This window comes from Natator depressus, chromosome 19 (assembly GCF_965152275.1).
Source record: "Natator depressus isolate rNatDep1 chromosome 19, rNatDep2.hap1, whole genome shotgun sequence".
NCBI lineage: Eukaryota > Metazoa > Chordata > Testudines > Cheloniidae > Natator > Natator depressus.
Window position 1 is genome coordinate 4,920,916 of NC_134252.1, and position 15,031 is coordinate 4,935,946.

Consider the following 15,031-nt stretch of genomic DNA (forward strand, 5'->3'; position numbering starts at 1 on the left):
ATCCGTGGATGATGCAGGACATACAGCAACTCTGTGTGTGTGTGTGTGTGTCTGTTTATGCAGTTGTTACAAAAAGTTACCTACTCATCCCCTTGTTTTTTCCTACCCCTCCCCCCCCCATTCTTGTTAAACCCTGGATTTGTGCTGGAAATGGCCCACCTTGATTATCATACACATTGTAAGGAGAGTGATCACTTTAGATAAGCTATTACCAGCAGGAGAGTGGGATGGGAGGAGGTATTGTTTCATGGTCTCTGTGTATATAATGTCTTCTGCAGTTTCCACAGTATGCATCCGATGAAGTGAGCTGTAGCTCACGAAAGCTTATGCTCAAATAAATTGGTTAGTCTCTAAGGTGCCACAAGTCCTCCTTTTCTTTTTGTGGATACAGACTAACACGGCTGCTACTCTGAAACCTGTGATTTTAAAATTCTTCACAAATAATACTTTAGCTGCAACAGTACTATTTAATATAAACCACCTCCTATAAGGCAGGAAACTTAAAAACTCAAATCCTGCCCCTAAACAGAGTGAATTCCTCACCTTTACAACCCACGCCCCCAACTCCCTTATCAAATGTTTGTGTTGAACAAAGATAAGGTGAATAGTCCCGGTGGCTAGATAAGAGGCCCCGGCTAGCTCATGAACATGGATCTGTTGTGGTATTTCTCTAACGGGTCGCTGTTTTCAGCTCTCCTGAGAATGGCTTTCCCGGGTGAGCCTTGCTTAAACAACGCTCCAGTGCTTCCATAGGGGGTGGCATCATGGCATCGTCAAGGGTTCGCCTAGCATCAGCAGACGCGCGAGAGTTTGTGCCCGTCTGCAGTTTGTTTGCGGTCCCTGTGAAAACTTTCCTGTCAGCAGAGAAGTGCTGCATGAAATGCCATTAAATTAAATTTCTAATATTTGACTACTTTTTTGCTTTATAAGTAACGGCGAGGGGGGAGAGGCAATGAAGGTGACTCAGTCACCCGCTTCCCTCACCTGCAGGTTTTGCGTCCTGTTTCAGTGACAAAGGAAGATGCCGTTATTCACATTACAATATTGCCTCACTGGCTCAACTGCGATCAGGGCTCCCTGAACTATGCACTGTGCAGACACTTAGTGAGAGCTTGACTCTTGCCCTGAAGAGCTTACAGTCTAACTGGAGAGCAGGTGGGAGAGGAAAGAGATTAGGGCCTGGTCTACAATTTTAGCAGACATAGCGACAGGGCTCAGGGGTGTGAAAAATGCACACCCACGAGCAGTGTAGCTGTGCTGACCTAACCCTGGAGTACATGGAATAGGTTGATGGAAGGATGCGTCTGTCAACCTGGATACTGTCACTCAGGGAGGTGGTGTTCTACAGTGATGGAAAAACCCCTTCTGTCGTAGGCTGCATCGACACCTGGGGGTTATGCCGGCATAGCCACAGTACCGTAGCTATGCTGCCTGCAGTGTAGACAAGGCCTAAGTGGTTTGCTAAGGTCACAGGCAGAGCAAAACCCAAGTCTCCTGATTAACAGACCAGTGCCCTATCCACTAGACCTCACTGTCTTCTGATACATTTTTGTTTCTTGCTACCCTTCAGAGAGGAAAAATAAACCATTGCAAACCTTGGCCCCATTGTCATTTTCTGTTGCTAGTCACTTAGGACTGGCCCAGGGAAAAGGAGCAGTGCGTGGGTTGGGATTGAGAGAAGGATGTGGCTGAGGTGAGGTTGTTCAGCCTTTGCCTAGAGGGTGTGTCATTATTTTACTTTCAGAAGCACTAAAATTTGCTCAATTCGTTTTTTTTTTTTAAAGTGAGATTTGATAGCACTGATGCAAGTTATTGTCTACCCCACAGAAAAGGGGTATGTGGTCTTTGAAATGGACAGCAAGCCAAATACCCCTGTAGGGGAAATAAGCATTATTATTTTTTTGACAGATTGACAGGTACGACGGTTCCTGATCTGATTGTCAGCACAAATCACCAGATGTGGCTCCTCTTCCAGACAGACAGCGTCCGCAACTTACTAGGATTCAAAGCAACCTATGAAGGTAATCTACGTTCCGTTCTTGGCGTTTGCTTGCCTCGGAAGAAGGAGGGATGTGGTCTCGTGTGGATCTTGTCATCTCAGGACACGTAATCCCGCTGCAGTTTTGACAGCTTCATGGTGGGCATTGCACTTGGAGGATTCTGACTCAGAGCTTTTGAATATTTATTTTTAAAGCACCTTAGAGTGTGATACATTCCTGACACTAGGTGCTAGGGGGCTGGGATCTGGGCTTTGAATGACTGACTCTATACAGGGAGCATGGTGTATTTGAATACGTTAATGTGCTTCATATTACAAAGGGAGACGTACCAAGAAAAATGGAAAATTTATGGCAGACTAAGTTCCAAATAATCAGGAGATTATCCTGTGAGTCATAGCTGTCACATATCTTGTCTTGCAAGCTGTAAGAGTTTTGAGGGCTTTTCTCTCCAATGATTTTATGCAGCATAATTCAGCACTGGGAAAATATTGGCTTCCTTCTTGTAATTTTAGTTCTTGTTTTCTTTGAAGGTTCGATTTTTGTTGCCTTGTTTCTTGTTTTATTTTTTTCACAACAGCATAACATGGATATCAGACAGTAACTTTTTTACAAGGGAATTGAAAAGCTTAGGGGTCTTTTAAGACAATGTCAAAGAATACCTTCTATAAACAAAAAAAGTGGAGGAAGGAGGTTGTCAGATTCCCAGAGATGCAGATGCTAAGCACCTGCAGTCCTCTTTGAAATTAGGGATTTGGCCCAATATGAATAGAAAACATTTCATATTATTTTGTTTCCATGAAAACGGCCAGGGTAGGTTTTCTTGAGCGTTTCCCTTGCTTTGATGGGAGTGCAAATGCTGTAGCAATGATCTTGTACATTTCCGAAAACAAGTGGGAGTGAAAATAGCCAGCCTGATTTCCTTGTGTGAAGCGTAAATAATCAATCTCATCAATAGGGCCTAGTGAATTTTCAGAATAAACATATTTAAATTGTAATGGTCTAAGCAAGGTGTGAAAAAGAAAGGTAAGAATGAAGCCTGGGATTTTCAAAGTGGACTACTGCAATTCACTGAGATTGGAATGCTGAACTCCCTTAAATTTCTTTAAAAACCCCAGCCTTAAATAAATAAAAATCCAGGATTTTGTATCTTTGCAATGGTCAAAAGTGTTTGCAAAATTGGGTCTGTAGATCCCAGATCATTAGAAAACGTGTAAAAAACCCCAAAAAGTACATTCTTCTCCCAACTTGTTTGAAGTCAGTTCTTTCCTCTCTTACCTTACAAACACCTCAGAAATTTTCAAAAGTGCCTGGTTACTTTGGCTGCCTCCATTTCTGGGTGCCCAACTTGAAATGCCTTTTCAAGGGGCCTGAACATCAGAGAGCAGGTGCTAAGCACTTCTTGAAAATCAGTCTTTTTACCATGTCTCAAGTTGAGCGCCCAAAATCACTAGTCGCTCTTGCAAACTTTGGCCCTGAGGTCTCTGTCTAGTAGTCTGATATCCTCAGTCAGTGAAAGGAATGTTAGAGGGTCTATTACAGGAGTGGGTGGGGGAGGTTCTGTGGCCTGCGATGTGCAGGAGGTCAGACTAGATGATCATGATGGTTCTTTTGACTTTAAAGTCTATGTGTCTATGATTGCCAGTCCCTGTTCTGGGCATTAGCAGTACAGAACTGCAGAAGCGTCAAGGTTGGAACTCAGGTGGTCGTAGCTGAACAAATTTCATTTCAACTTTTTTAAAAGCTCTTTTCACTGTAGACCAGGCATCTCGATTAATCTCTTTCTAAATCCCGTTGGTTAAAACCATTTCGGTTCCACATTAAACTGGGGCCAACACTAAAATGTGGTGTCTAAAACCAGACACCAAAACCCATATCTAGGACCATAGATATGTGATTGTAAGAGGTGCTGAGCGCCTGCTGCTGCCATTAACTGCAGTAGCAGTTTTTAAGCGCCTGGAACCTGAAAAATCAGGCTACTTTTATAGTTGATTCACCCACCTTTGAAAATGTTTGCCTAGGTGTGGGGAAATTGTCATATTGATTTCAGGCTGAGAGCTGCTTCAGGTAGGATTGCTGATTGTAGCACTCCAGCAATGACGTATGGGAGCACGAAGGGGTTTGATATGCAAGAAGACCTAATAGAGCTAAATATCGGTATGTCTGGCTTGGTTGAGCAATGCCTTGGCGGGATGGGCCACAGTGGTTTATGAATATTTACAGGATGTCAACATCGTGTTTGCAAAGAGAGGTACAAGGAAGAATGTTATTAAGCCAAGCACAGGAAAATAGAGGCTGAACATCAAAGTTATAATGGTGAGAGCTTAGCTGTTGGAATAGCTTCCCAAGAGAAGTGGTACTAGCCCCATTGCTTGGGACGTAAAGATCGTAAGTACGTATTGTAGAGACCATCCTGCACTGGTAGAGGTGACACTGTCTCATCTAATAGCTCCTTTCCCTCTGGAATTTCTGAAATTTTCGAATGAACCCGTCTTTACTCCTAGGTTCAGTTACTGTCTTTGACCTGCTTAAACGTTACAGATGGTTTGATCTGTAGCAGCGCTGAGCACCTGCTGCTTGGCCTCTGGCTGGGGTTAGGGTGACCTTTGCCTCTCAGGATTGGGGCCACAGTGCTGGTCACACAGTTCTAATATATTCTATAACAAACGCTGCTGGTGCTTCTCCTCCTCCCGCTCCCTGCACCTTTAACTGGGTGCTGACTCCAGTGGTGAGTCACATGCCAAGGTTTCCCATAGTTTTCCACACTTTGCTACTTCATTTACTTCCCAGAACCTTAAAGCGAGAGGAGAAAGGGGAGCACTGTGGCTTTGCAGGAGGAGGTGACAAACGTCCTATCATCAGTGTGAATGCACGTTCCTCTTCAGCATGGAAGAGGCTGCTTGACCAAGAGCCCTCTGGGCAGTAGGAGCCAGGAAGTCCCAGGCTAATGTGTCCCTACAAAGTAACAAGGTGTGAACCTCATGCCCCTTCCCATCTAAGTGAAAGATGCACGTTCTCTGTAACTGCACCTCACTTAGAAGAGACTGAAGCCACCTTCCTCGAGCTGTTCATTGCAGCAAGATGACCTGCTAATAGGTCCTGTTGGCTAGTAGCCCAAATTAACCATCTCTGTCCAAGTGTTAGACAGGTGCATGAGTGAGTTCAAGTTAGTTCCTTACCACATAGCCAGACTCATCGTGTGTGCATCGTAGCCTAAACACACTAGATATCAGAGTGAGCCTAAAGGCAGAGAGCCTTCCTATGGGTGGCCCCTGTCCCAAGCTGTTTCTGAGCTGTGATCCACCCTTGCATGGTTTACAAGTGAAGAGCCACTCCCTGACTAGTGTCCTATGTCCTTTTTCTAAGCGCTTTGCCTTGTCTTAGGGCAGCAGTTTGGTTTTGGTCTTGCTGAAAAACACCGGTGCATGAGCCACAGAAAGCACCTCTCTCTGCTGTCCCCAGAGCCTGTGCTGGAGCGATCCCATAGCTTGGCTTTCCCCTAATCAGCCAGTTGCATAAAATGCATTTCATTTTGTAAACGCTTTGAGCCAAATGACAAGGCAAAAAACATCCAAGTGAGAGGCAATTAGTGCTTGGCAAATACAAACGAAATTATACACAACTTACTAACAAGTTTCATCACCAGTTTTACAGCCACCCTGTTCCCTAATTGCAAGAAAGAAATCACAGTTAATGGCTCCGTATAAAGTCAAGATGAAGAATTTGCCTAATAGGAAGTTAGTGTTGCAGATGTAGTGTGTTTAAATAGCTATATATCCTAGCATACTTCTTGGCTTTAGTGTACCTTTGAAGTGTAATACAATCATAGCACCTGTTGCTGGTGTTCAAATGCCTGTGCTAATCTTACTCCTAAGGATGTGTTGAAACATGTGTTTCAGAACTCAGAGAAAGGAACATGTTGAGTGGTTTAAGAAGGAGCTCCCGGAAAAACCAGTCACCTTTCTTAGCCATGTCCTAGGGATACACGTGCCCACGGTAAAGAAGGACAGCGAATCTAGGCTGAATTCAAAGCATGTTGGGCCAGATCCTCAGCTGGTGTAAATTGGTGTAATGCCATTGATTACAATGAAGCTATGCCCATTTATACTAGCTGGCCTTTCCAGGGCGATGGAGACTGTGTGTCTGAATCCACTAGACAACGCCAAACATCTGAACCCCAGCCTTTCTTTTCCCCTGGAAACAAAGACGCTCTCTTGGGACCATCACCGAGGAAGGCGGCCCTGCTGTTTGTCAGAGAAATGAATATTAAGCTCCGCTTTGCTGGAAACATCCTTTGTCTCTGAAAATGGTACGGAGCTGATTGATGCCACAGTGCTGTGTTCTACTTGCGAAATGGGGTTGGGTCTTGTAGGGGGGTCGTGGATGTCTTCTTCTCCCTCCCATCCCTCTATCCAACATAGGGTTTTTTGAGATTCAGTGCACGCTGGTGCATCCCAAAGACAGTCATTGCTCCTCAGAAGACTTTTTATGAGCTCCAAAGAGAAATCATCTTTGACAGTATCCATAGAGGAAGTAAACTCCATGAGTAGCAGGGAATCATGTCCCCTTCTGACTCGTCCTTTAATTTGCAGGCAGAATTCTACCATGTGCTTCTAGGAGCCTGCTCCATGACATCCCTATGTGAGAACCTGGTGTATGAAAGGGCTGCATGCCTGTTCCAATACCCTTTGAAGGACTAGTCTTCAAACCCCATCTGCAGTATCCATTAATGCATCTCAGGATTACATCACAGCTGACCATAACTTAACTTTGAAAGCTGAAGCAGACTGGCATGAGCTGACACTGCAGAACACAAAGTGAAAACATGATGCCTCCCTTAGAATGGGAGGAACCAGACCATGGGGCATTTACAGTTACCATTGAAGTTCATTGCAAATTCTCTGTGCATTATTGTGCTGGATCCTGCTCCATTGATTCAATGGGAGCTTGGCCATTGACTTCAGTCAGAACTGAATCAGGTCCTAACTGAGGGATGACTTTGGCCCACATACTGTCGCTTGAAAATGGGCAAACAGGCTCTTTGCACATCATAAAAAATTAGCAAAGCAGACCTTCTAATGGTGTTTTAAACTTGTGGTTCAGAGGCACTGGAGGATAAGCAAACAGAAACTCCTCCCTCCCTTTTTTTAAAAAAACAGTCATTGAAAAGAGGTTTTGCTTCCAATTTAGGTGTATCCCTGTGGAGCTGGGAACAAAAAGACATGCCAGTGAGCTACTAGGAAGTGCATGAGAACCAGAAAGTGCAAGTGACTACAGAAAGAAAGTGAAAATAGGAAAAAGTAAGCCCTCGGCATTAAGGGTGAGATTGAAGAGAGTCTTGCGGTTAAAGCACTCAGCTGGGGGTTCACAGCTCAGGGGTCAACTCCAAGCTCTGCCACTCATAACTGTTTGGGGTAAATTCACTGACGGCATCTAAGAAATTTCGTATCAGAAGCCCCATGTCATTGGGACTCGTGCTCCAAAATCCCACAGAGAACCCCTTTGTGCCCCATTTGCAAAATGGAGATGGTAATCTTTCCCTACCTGGCAGAGGTGTTATGGGGATAAATCACTGACGTGGTGATGAGGTGCATCAAGTGACCATCAGAAACCTCATCATTTTTTTCAAGTCCAAGGCGCATTTTGTTGACCTGCCTTTCTCTAACATAAAAGCATATCAATTTAAAAACAAAACAACCAAAAAAACCACTCCACCTAAAACCTTACCAAAACTTGACAGTCCCGTGCAAGTGCTTCTCTGCTTAAGAAGCGGACAAGAGAACAGATATATGGCAGATGTTGATCACATTGTTTAATGCCTTGCTGGAAGGCAATCAGAAACTGCAGTGAGGAGTGGAGTATAAGAACCTATCGAGAATAGAATAGGCACCTAGAAAGAGAGAGGAATGAGATTTTAGAAACTCATTCAGTTTTCATAATGTAAAGTGGTGCCAGAAATAACGCTAAGAATATTGTTAATGAATTCCTTTTTGATAGTTCCCCAGTAATCCTGAAACTGTAAATCAAAACTAATAATCTTTTTTTCTTTCCAAAATACACCATTTTGAGAGTGTTAGCCCTTTAATTATTTTTTGTTGTGTCTTTCAAACAAGGTATCAGTGTCTGTTTGCAATATTTTCTTTTCCGGACTCAAGTTCACAGGGCGCTTGGCTGTCTAATCTCATCCAGCAGATTCCCACAAACCATCAGACATCTGGATTCACAAGTTTTTGCAGCCTGGCGTCCCTCGGAGCTTTCTATGAAGCACTGAGTGGACTCATTTTGCACAATCCCTTCCCAATAAATCAAGTCCCCTGTGTGGATGTCGTTTTAATTTATTGCAGTCTTGTCTGTCTAGATCCCCTTGTCTAATATCCGTCGGTTTCTTCTTGTGGTTAAAATCTAAAGAAATCCAGCCGCAGATGGAAAAGGAGGAAAATTCCTACGGAAGGAGGGTCTCTCAGTCAAATACCCCCTTCATAATTCTTTATGATCAGCCTTCTTGGCTGGACACCATTACGTTAGATGAATGCCTTGTTTAATCTCCCCTAATTTAAGTCTTCAGTGGGGTGAATTTCCATGACACTCAACTCTCTCTCTCATTCACTGCTGATGCAACAGCCACTACCACTAACATGTCAGAAACGCTACAGGAGATTAGCTCTCGGATGAAATGCCACTGGCTCAAACTGAACCCAGGCAGGAGTGAAGTGATGCCTGTTGAAAAGGGGAAATGCTTCGAAGAACTAGCCAAGAAATTGTCTCCACCTTCTATCAAAGGCATACAGCTCCCATTCATCAAAGTGGTTCCAGGTTTCATGGTCCTGTTTGACTCCTTGCTAAGCTTGGGTGATCAGATATGATCTGTTTCCAAAATGTCTTTTCACCTCCATCTCGCTAGGAAACATCTCTTCCTCCAGCATGAGGAGGTGGCCAGAGTGATCTATCCATTTGTCACCTCCAGGCTGGATTACTGTAATTCATTGTATTTGAAGCTGAATGTGAAAATGATGTGCTGCCTAGTACAGAATGTGGCTCCTGCCTTCTCCATGGCTTAGGCCCCTCCACTGGCTCCCAGTCAGCCCCTGATGCCAGTTTAAGTCCTGGGTCCTAATTTTCAAAGCAATTAAGGGATCAAACGCCAGCTACATCAAAGACAGAAGCACAATCTATGAACCATTGTCCCTCTGGGAAAGCACAGACCATGCAGCCCAAGATGAAGTGAGAGAGAGCTGGGGATAAAGGATCTCAGTCAAGGGGATCCAGGTCTGGAGTGAACCTCCAAAGGAGATCAGGCAAATCCAGAGTCATAAGAACGGCCATACTGGGTCAGACCAAAGTCCACCTAACTCAATATCCTGTCTTCCGACAGCGGCCAGTGCCAGGTGCCCCAGAGGGAATGAACAGAACAGGTAATCATCAAGTGATCCATCCCCTGTCGCTCATTCCCAGCTTCTGGCCAACAGGTTAGGGACACCATTCCTGCCCATCCCGGCTAATAGCCATTGATGGATCTCTCCTCCATGAATTTATCTGAGACCATCCCTGCCCTTAAGGGCTCACAATCTGAATAGCCAAGGGTAGAGGGGAAAGAGAGGCGAAGTGACTTGTCCAAGGCCACAGAGCAGGTCAAGTGGCAGAGCTGGGATAGAGGCCAGGTTTCCTGACTCCTAGTCTAGTGCTCATTTCACTGGGCCTTTCTTTACATTACTACATAAAAGTGAATAAACAGATTTTAATAACATTAACCGGTGGTGTATTTGCAAGAATTCTGAGTTGGTCAAAATTTGACCCTTCTCCCACACAACAGACCTGTTATATTCCCCTGTGTCCTTTTACTGAGCTTGTAACAATGCCCTGGCCAGATCGTGTACATGGATTGAACCTGAGACCTCTGAATCCAAGAGTATGGGTCTCTAGTGCCTGAGCAAAAAGACCAACTTGTGCATATCTGTGTGTGGTTTAACCACTCGTAGAGATGAAGTGTCCACACTGTGTTAGCATGTGGTGCATTCTGGCCATCAGAAATGATGGACTGTAGAACTGAGGCTAGGGAAGTTAATGGAAGTGCTGGTAAAGTCGGGAAAGGGGCTGTTAACAAGTAAGTGACTTTCATGTGGGCCTCATCCAAGGGCCATTAAACTCAATGTGTTTTGTTTTTCTGTTGAATTCAGTGGGATTTGGATCAGGCTCTGTGTATGTCTTTCAATTTATATCTCCTTGTATTGCTACAAAGATGAAGTCTTCTGTTGGCCCAATAGAGCTACAGGAGAGTGAGCCGGAATTCATTGTATTTTGTGTTCAGTAGAGACCCACTAGTGGATCTTTATTCCTGGCGACAACGTACAGCCTCAGAACATTGCTTGAATTTCAGATCCCAGGAGTTTTAGTTCTGATGGATCAAAATTAGGGTATCTTGGCAGAGACGTGTAAAGGAAGGTTGGCCAGAGCCTGTGCCCCCTATGGCTGGCTATTCGCCAGCATGATCAATCCTTTCCTTCCAGAAACTCTACGTTCTAATGATGGGCAAACTCAAACTCACCGAGTTTGTTGGTTCAGCTCCGATGAAGACACAAACCCGAAAAGGTGGTGTTTGGATCCGAATTTGGACTGGCTTTTTAGACTAGGTTTCAAATCTGAAGCTGACTGAGGCCTCTTTCCCCAGCTAATGGTGTGCTGCAGGTGGAGGAGTTTGGCGGATGAAAAATGAATAGTATTTACGATCATTTAAATTCTGACTCAGTGCTTGGCTCTGGAGAGCCCTGATGAAGCTTAGCTTTAGTGCTCAGCTTTAGCCCCATGGAGCTAAGAAATATAGGAGCTCTGCAGAACGGAAGGCATAAGATTCCCTCTGCACCGAGCTCCTGGGTATTTCAATCAAATCCTGCTACCCAAGCAATTTGGATCACTGGGTTTCTATGTGTTTCCCTACCTCTGTGTATGCATACACACTGTGTATGTAAATATGCACATCTGAATGTATCCATATGCAAATGCAAGTGTTTATACACATGCACATAGATTGTAGGGGGAGCTGATAGTGACCCCTATATTTAGATTGCATAAAGCTTTCAAATTATAAAATATTTTCCTAACTTTTGCATGTTTGAGTTTGGAACCTAAGGAATGTTATTTGAATGTAATTATTCTGTATGTAATATACACATCAATACATATTTGAGTGTATATGCATTAATATAACATAATTAATATAGAGCCTGATTGTTCATTGTCTTGCACCTTGTCATGCCACTTACACCAGTGTAAAGTGAGAACAAAACACTACCACTCTGCTTTGGGAGCACTTAACACTCGTTTTCTACTGATGCAAAAGTCTGCACAAGGTGTAGTGGGGAATCACACTCATACTATAGTGTCACAATGGGAACTGATGGATGCTAAAAGTTTTTATTCAAAATTTGGCCCTTTTTATGTTCTTGAATGGGAGTTGAGCACTCTTGAAAATCTGGCTCATAATGTGAACATGGGGCTTTGGGGAGGAAGAATGGTCCAGTGAGTAAGGCACTATCCTGGGAGTTCTAGCTTCAATTCTCTACTCTGCCACAGACTTCTTGTGTGATCTTGGGCAAGTCATGTAGTCTCTCAGTGCCTCTGTTTCCCATCAATAAGATGGGATAACAGCTCTGCCCTGTCTCTCAGGGAGGTTGTGAGGATGAATACATTAAAGATTGTGAGGTGATTAGATACAACAGTTATGGGGGCTAGATAAATACCTGTGATAGATGTCCATGCTTACATCAGTGCAAATGGCCACCTGCTGCAAGAGACGATCAACTTTTCCCCTCCCCTCTGACGGTTCCCCTGTACAAACCACACACATGCATGATGCGTTTCTCCTGTATTCAGTAGTCCGGATTATAACCAAAAAGAAAAGGAGGACTTGTGGCACCTTAGAGACTAACAAATTTATTTGAGCATAAGCTTTCGTGAGCTACCGCTCACTTCATCGGATGCTACTCTGAAACCGGATTATAACCATCGCTCTGGTGGCTGCTATTAACAGGTTTTCGCTGTACAGAGACAGACACCCGTTGATCTGTTTTGCATCTCAGTCTTTGTTGTGTAAAGAGCTGTTCCCAGGAACTACATCTGGCACTGCCACAGAAACACCGGGGCCCAAAGGCATCTTCTGAGCTACTTGCTTCTTAGAATTCCACACCAGATCTGCTAGCACAAGCCAGCTCCTGCGGGAGGCCATGCATCATATTTATTGTGTGTTTCTTTTCCTGAATGCTCTCCATCGATTGGATGTGCATATTTGTTTTTTATTTGGTCCTACATTATAGAAACGCCCCCCGCCCCAGTCTGCCTGGCATTGAAGTCTATCAAACCAGCTTCTGTTTACTTCTTCCCCCTCCCGATTTCCATTAAACATATTGACTCTTGTCATAAAGCAGGAGGGCTGGAGACTGCTGAACCAACACCCATTCAGGCTTTTAGCTTACAGTGCCACTGACCTGAGCTACATTCGGAGTAACCCTGTCTCCTGTTTACCTTTAAAGATGAGCATAAAACTTCGCTGGAGTGGTTTGACATTATGCGATGAGGGATTTTAATGAGTGACAGCCTGTTGGATACAGGTTTTATTTTTGCCCGGGAGCTCTGGCCTAGACAGTGGGTATGAGGGGAGGTATAAGGCCAGGGGGCAGAGGAGTTTGTTTCTTTTTTTGTTTTGTTTCTTCTCTTGACATTTTTTCCCCACTTCTGGAACCAACAAAAGAAGATAGGCTTCTTGCAGCTTGTGCATCCTGGATCATGCTGCAGTTCTCTCCAGAGGGTAGCTTCTTCCAGCCTTGTGCAATTGCACCACAGCATAAGAGGCTAGACAGCTGAGGCAATTAACTATTTTGCGCCAGGGTTAAGCACTCTTTTAAAGGTCTGATTCCCACTACGCACTGAAGTTAAGGGAAAGGCTCCCATGTGGACCTGAGATTGGGTTCTAAGAAAACAGTGACCTACGTTTTGGGTGCCTCCATTTTTGACAGCAAAACTGTAGATACCATAGAGGATGTATGCTGACCGCCCATGCTCATAAAATCAGGTCCCTTTTCAGTGTCTCAGGTTGGACCCCTGGATGCTGAAATACCCGCAGTCATTAGTAGTTTTGAAAATCCAGGCTTACTTCTACCACATTATGTGCCAATGTGCAGAAGGAACGTCTTTCTGCCCAAGCAAATAGGAATGAGAGAGAAGCTTGCAGAGACCTTTCATTCAGCTTCATGGGAGGTGTCTGTGTGAGCTTCATTCTTTCCCTTCGTTGGGTCAGAAAGAAGATATTCCTTCCTGTCTTTGTGTGGCTGCACTTCTCCCTTTTCCCTCCCTCATTCTGAGTATCCCACGCTCTAATCATAGCCTGGTTTTACAAAAGTGATGAGCACCTGCATTCCCATTGACTTCCGTGGCAGGTGGACTTGCTCAGCGCTTCTGACAGCAGCCCCCTGGCTGTGTTAGGGTTCCTAGTGCCCTATGCCAGAGCTGAACATTTGGGAGATGGTTAAAAAAAAAACCAGAAAACAACCTGGGGTGAAATTCTGGCCTTATTGAAGTCCATTGGCAAAACTCCCGTTGACTTCAGCAGGGTCAGAATTTCACCGCTAGGGGTTGTACGTCACCTCCCCAGTGCAAGCTGACTGTTTTAAAGGGACACAATGTTATTCAGTGACACATACCCTGCAGTGAGGTGTACATTTCACCGACCAGTCCCAAGGATGTTCAAACCACAACAGCAAGGAACATGGCGAGTGGTTTTAGCACATTCACCCAGAGAAGGAAACTGAAAGAAACAACCCAACTGAGGTTTTAAAATGGGCATTTTAGTAGTATTTCAAAGGGCCGTGTCTCCTACCACAGGTATGCTAGCGAGAGTAAATGGTGTCATGCAGAGGGGCAGAATCAGGCCTGGGTTCTCTGTGGCTTCATTACTTAGGTCCCAATGCAATGAAGCGCTTGATTTCAAGGATGCTTGACTCCTTTGCTGAATAATCCTATGACAAAAGTTAAGCTTGTTCTTAAATGCTCGGCTGGATCTGGCCCTTAATCTTTGCAAATTGCTTTCAGAGATGTCTTGATGAAAGATGTTTATATCAGTGCTGCAGTTAATAGGATTTAATGAATCCTAAGAAGATCATGTTCATATTATGTTAGGATGGTTGAGGGGTGCGTGCAAGAGGCTTTCGTGTGAGTTGGGAGGAGGGATCAGTAAATGGAGGCATTTATAGAGGGGTGCCCATCTTTCAGGGTTTGGGATATAACCTGTTACAACAAAAGAGAGGGAGGGATGGTATTGTGGTTAAAAGCCCAGTGCTGTGAGTCAGGAGGGCTGGTTTCCACTAGTGAGCCATGAGGCCTTCCGAACTCATGCCACTAAAACCCTTTGCTGCTACATCATGGCACTGTGTCTCTCTCTTTCTCTGCATGTCTGTCTGTGCATGTCCATAAATGCTTTGGAGAGCAGGTATGTGTTTTTATATAGTATGTGGAATATCTATTCATAAGTGTTCATTGTGTGGGTGTGTGTGTGTTTATTTACTATATGTACAGTGGGTGCGGTATTTGCGTTATATATGAATCCTGAGCCTCCAAAGAGCTGACCCATTCAATCCCGATGACGGATAAGAAGCAATAATCGATTTGTATTTGAAGTAGCAGTTCCAGAAGACTCAATAAAACTCAGGCATCCCAGCATCATATAAGTAGCACATCCACCTTTTGTAGCCATTAGTTTTGTTCCCAACTGCTGTGTGGGTTATTTATTTATTTTACATTATTTCCTATTAAGCTCTGAATAGGTTCTTCCTGTGTATCAGACACTTCAACATTACCAGTTTTTAAAAGGAAGTAGGTCAGCATGGATTGCTTTCTGGGGGCTGTGTATTGTCTATCAGCTATTTGTAGACAGAGTTTTATGAGCTCACAGACATTCCTAATGGATGTTTGCAGAACATTTTGAGGAGGGTTTATTGCTAATGAAATCCCTCCCACCTTCCACCTTTGTTTTCTATTATTTCTAACTG

At 44.2% G+C, this 15,031-nt stretch overlaps 1 protein-coding gene across 1 annotated transcript in view; it reads left to right on the plus strand.

The window, feature by feature from the left end:
• Positions 1-15,031, plus strand: part of CSMD2 (CUB and Sushi multiple domains 2) — a 536,547-nt gene that overhangs the window by 301,837 nt on the left and 219,679 nt on the right. The window contains exon 12 of the mRNA XM_074934462.1: positions 1,909-2,021. Within this exon, the coding sequence (XP_074790563.1) occupies positions 1,909-2,021 (113 nt within the window). The remainder of the gene's footprint in view (positions 1-1,908; positions 2,022-15,031) is intronic.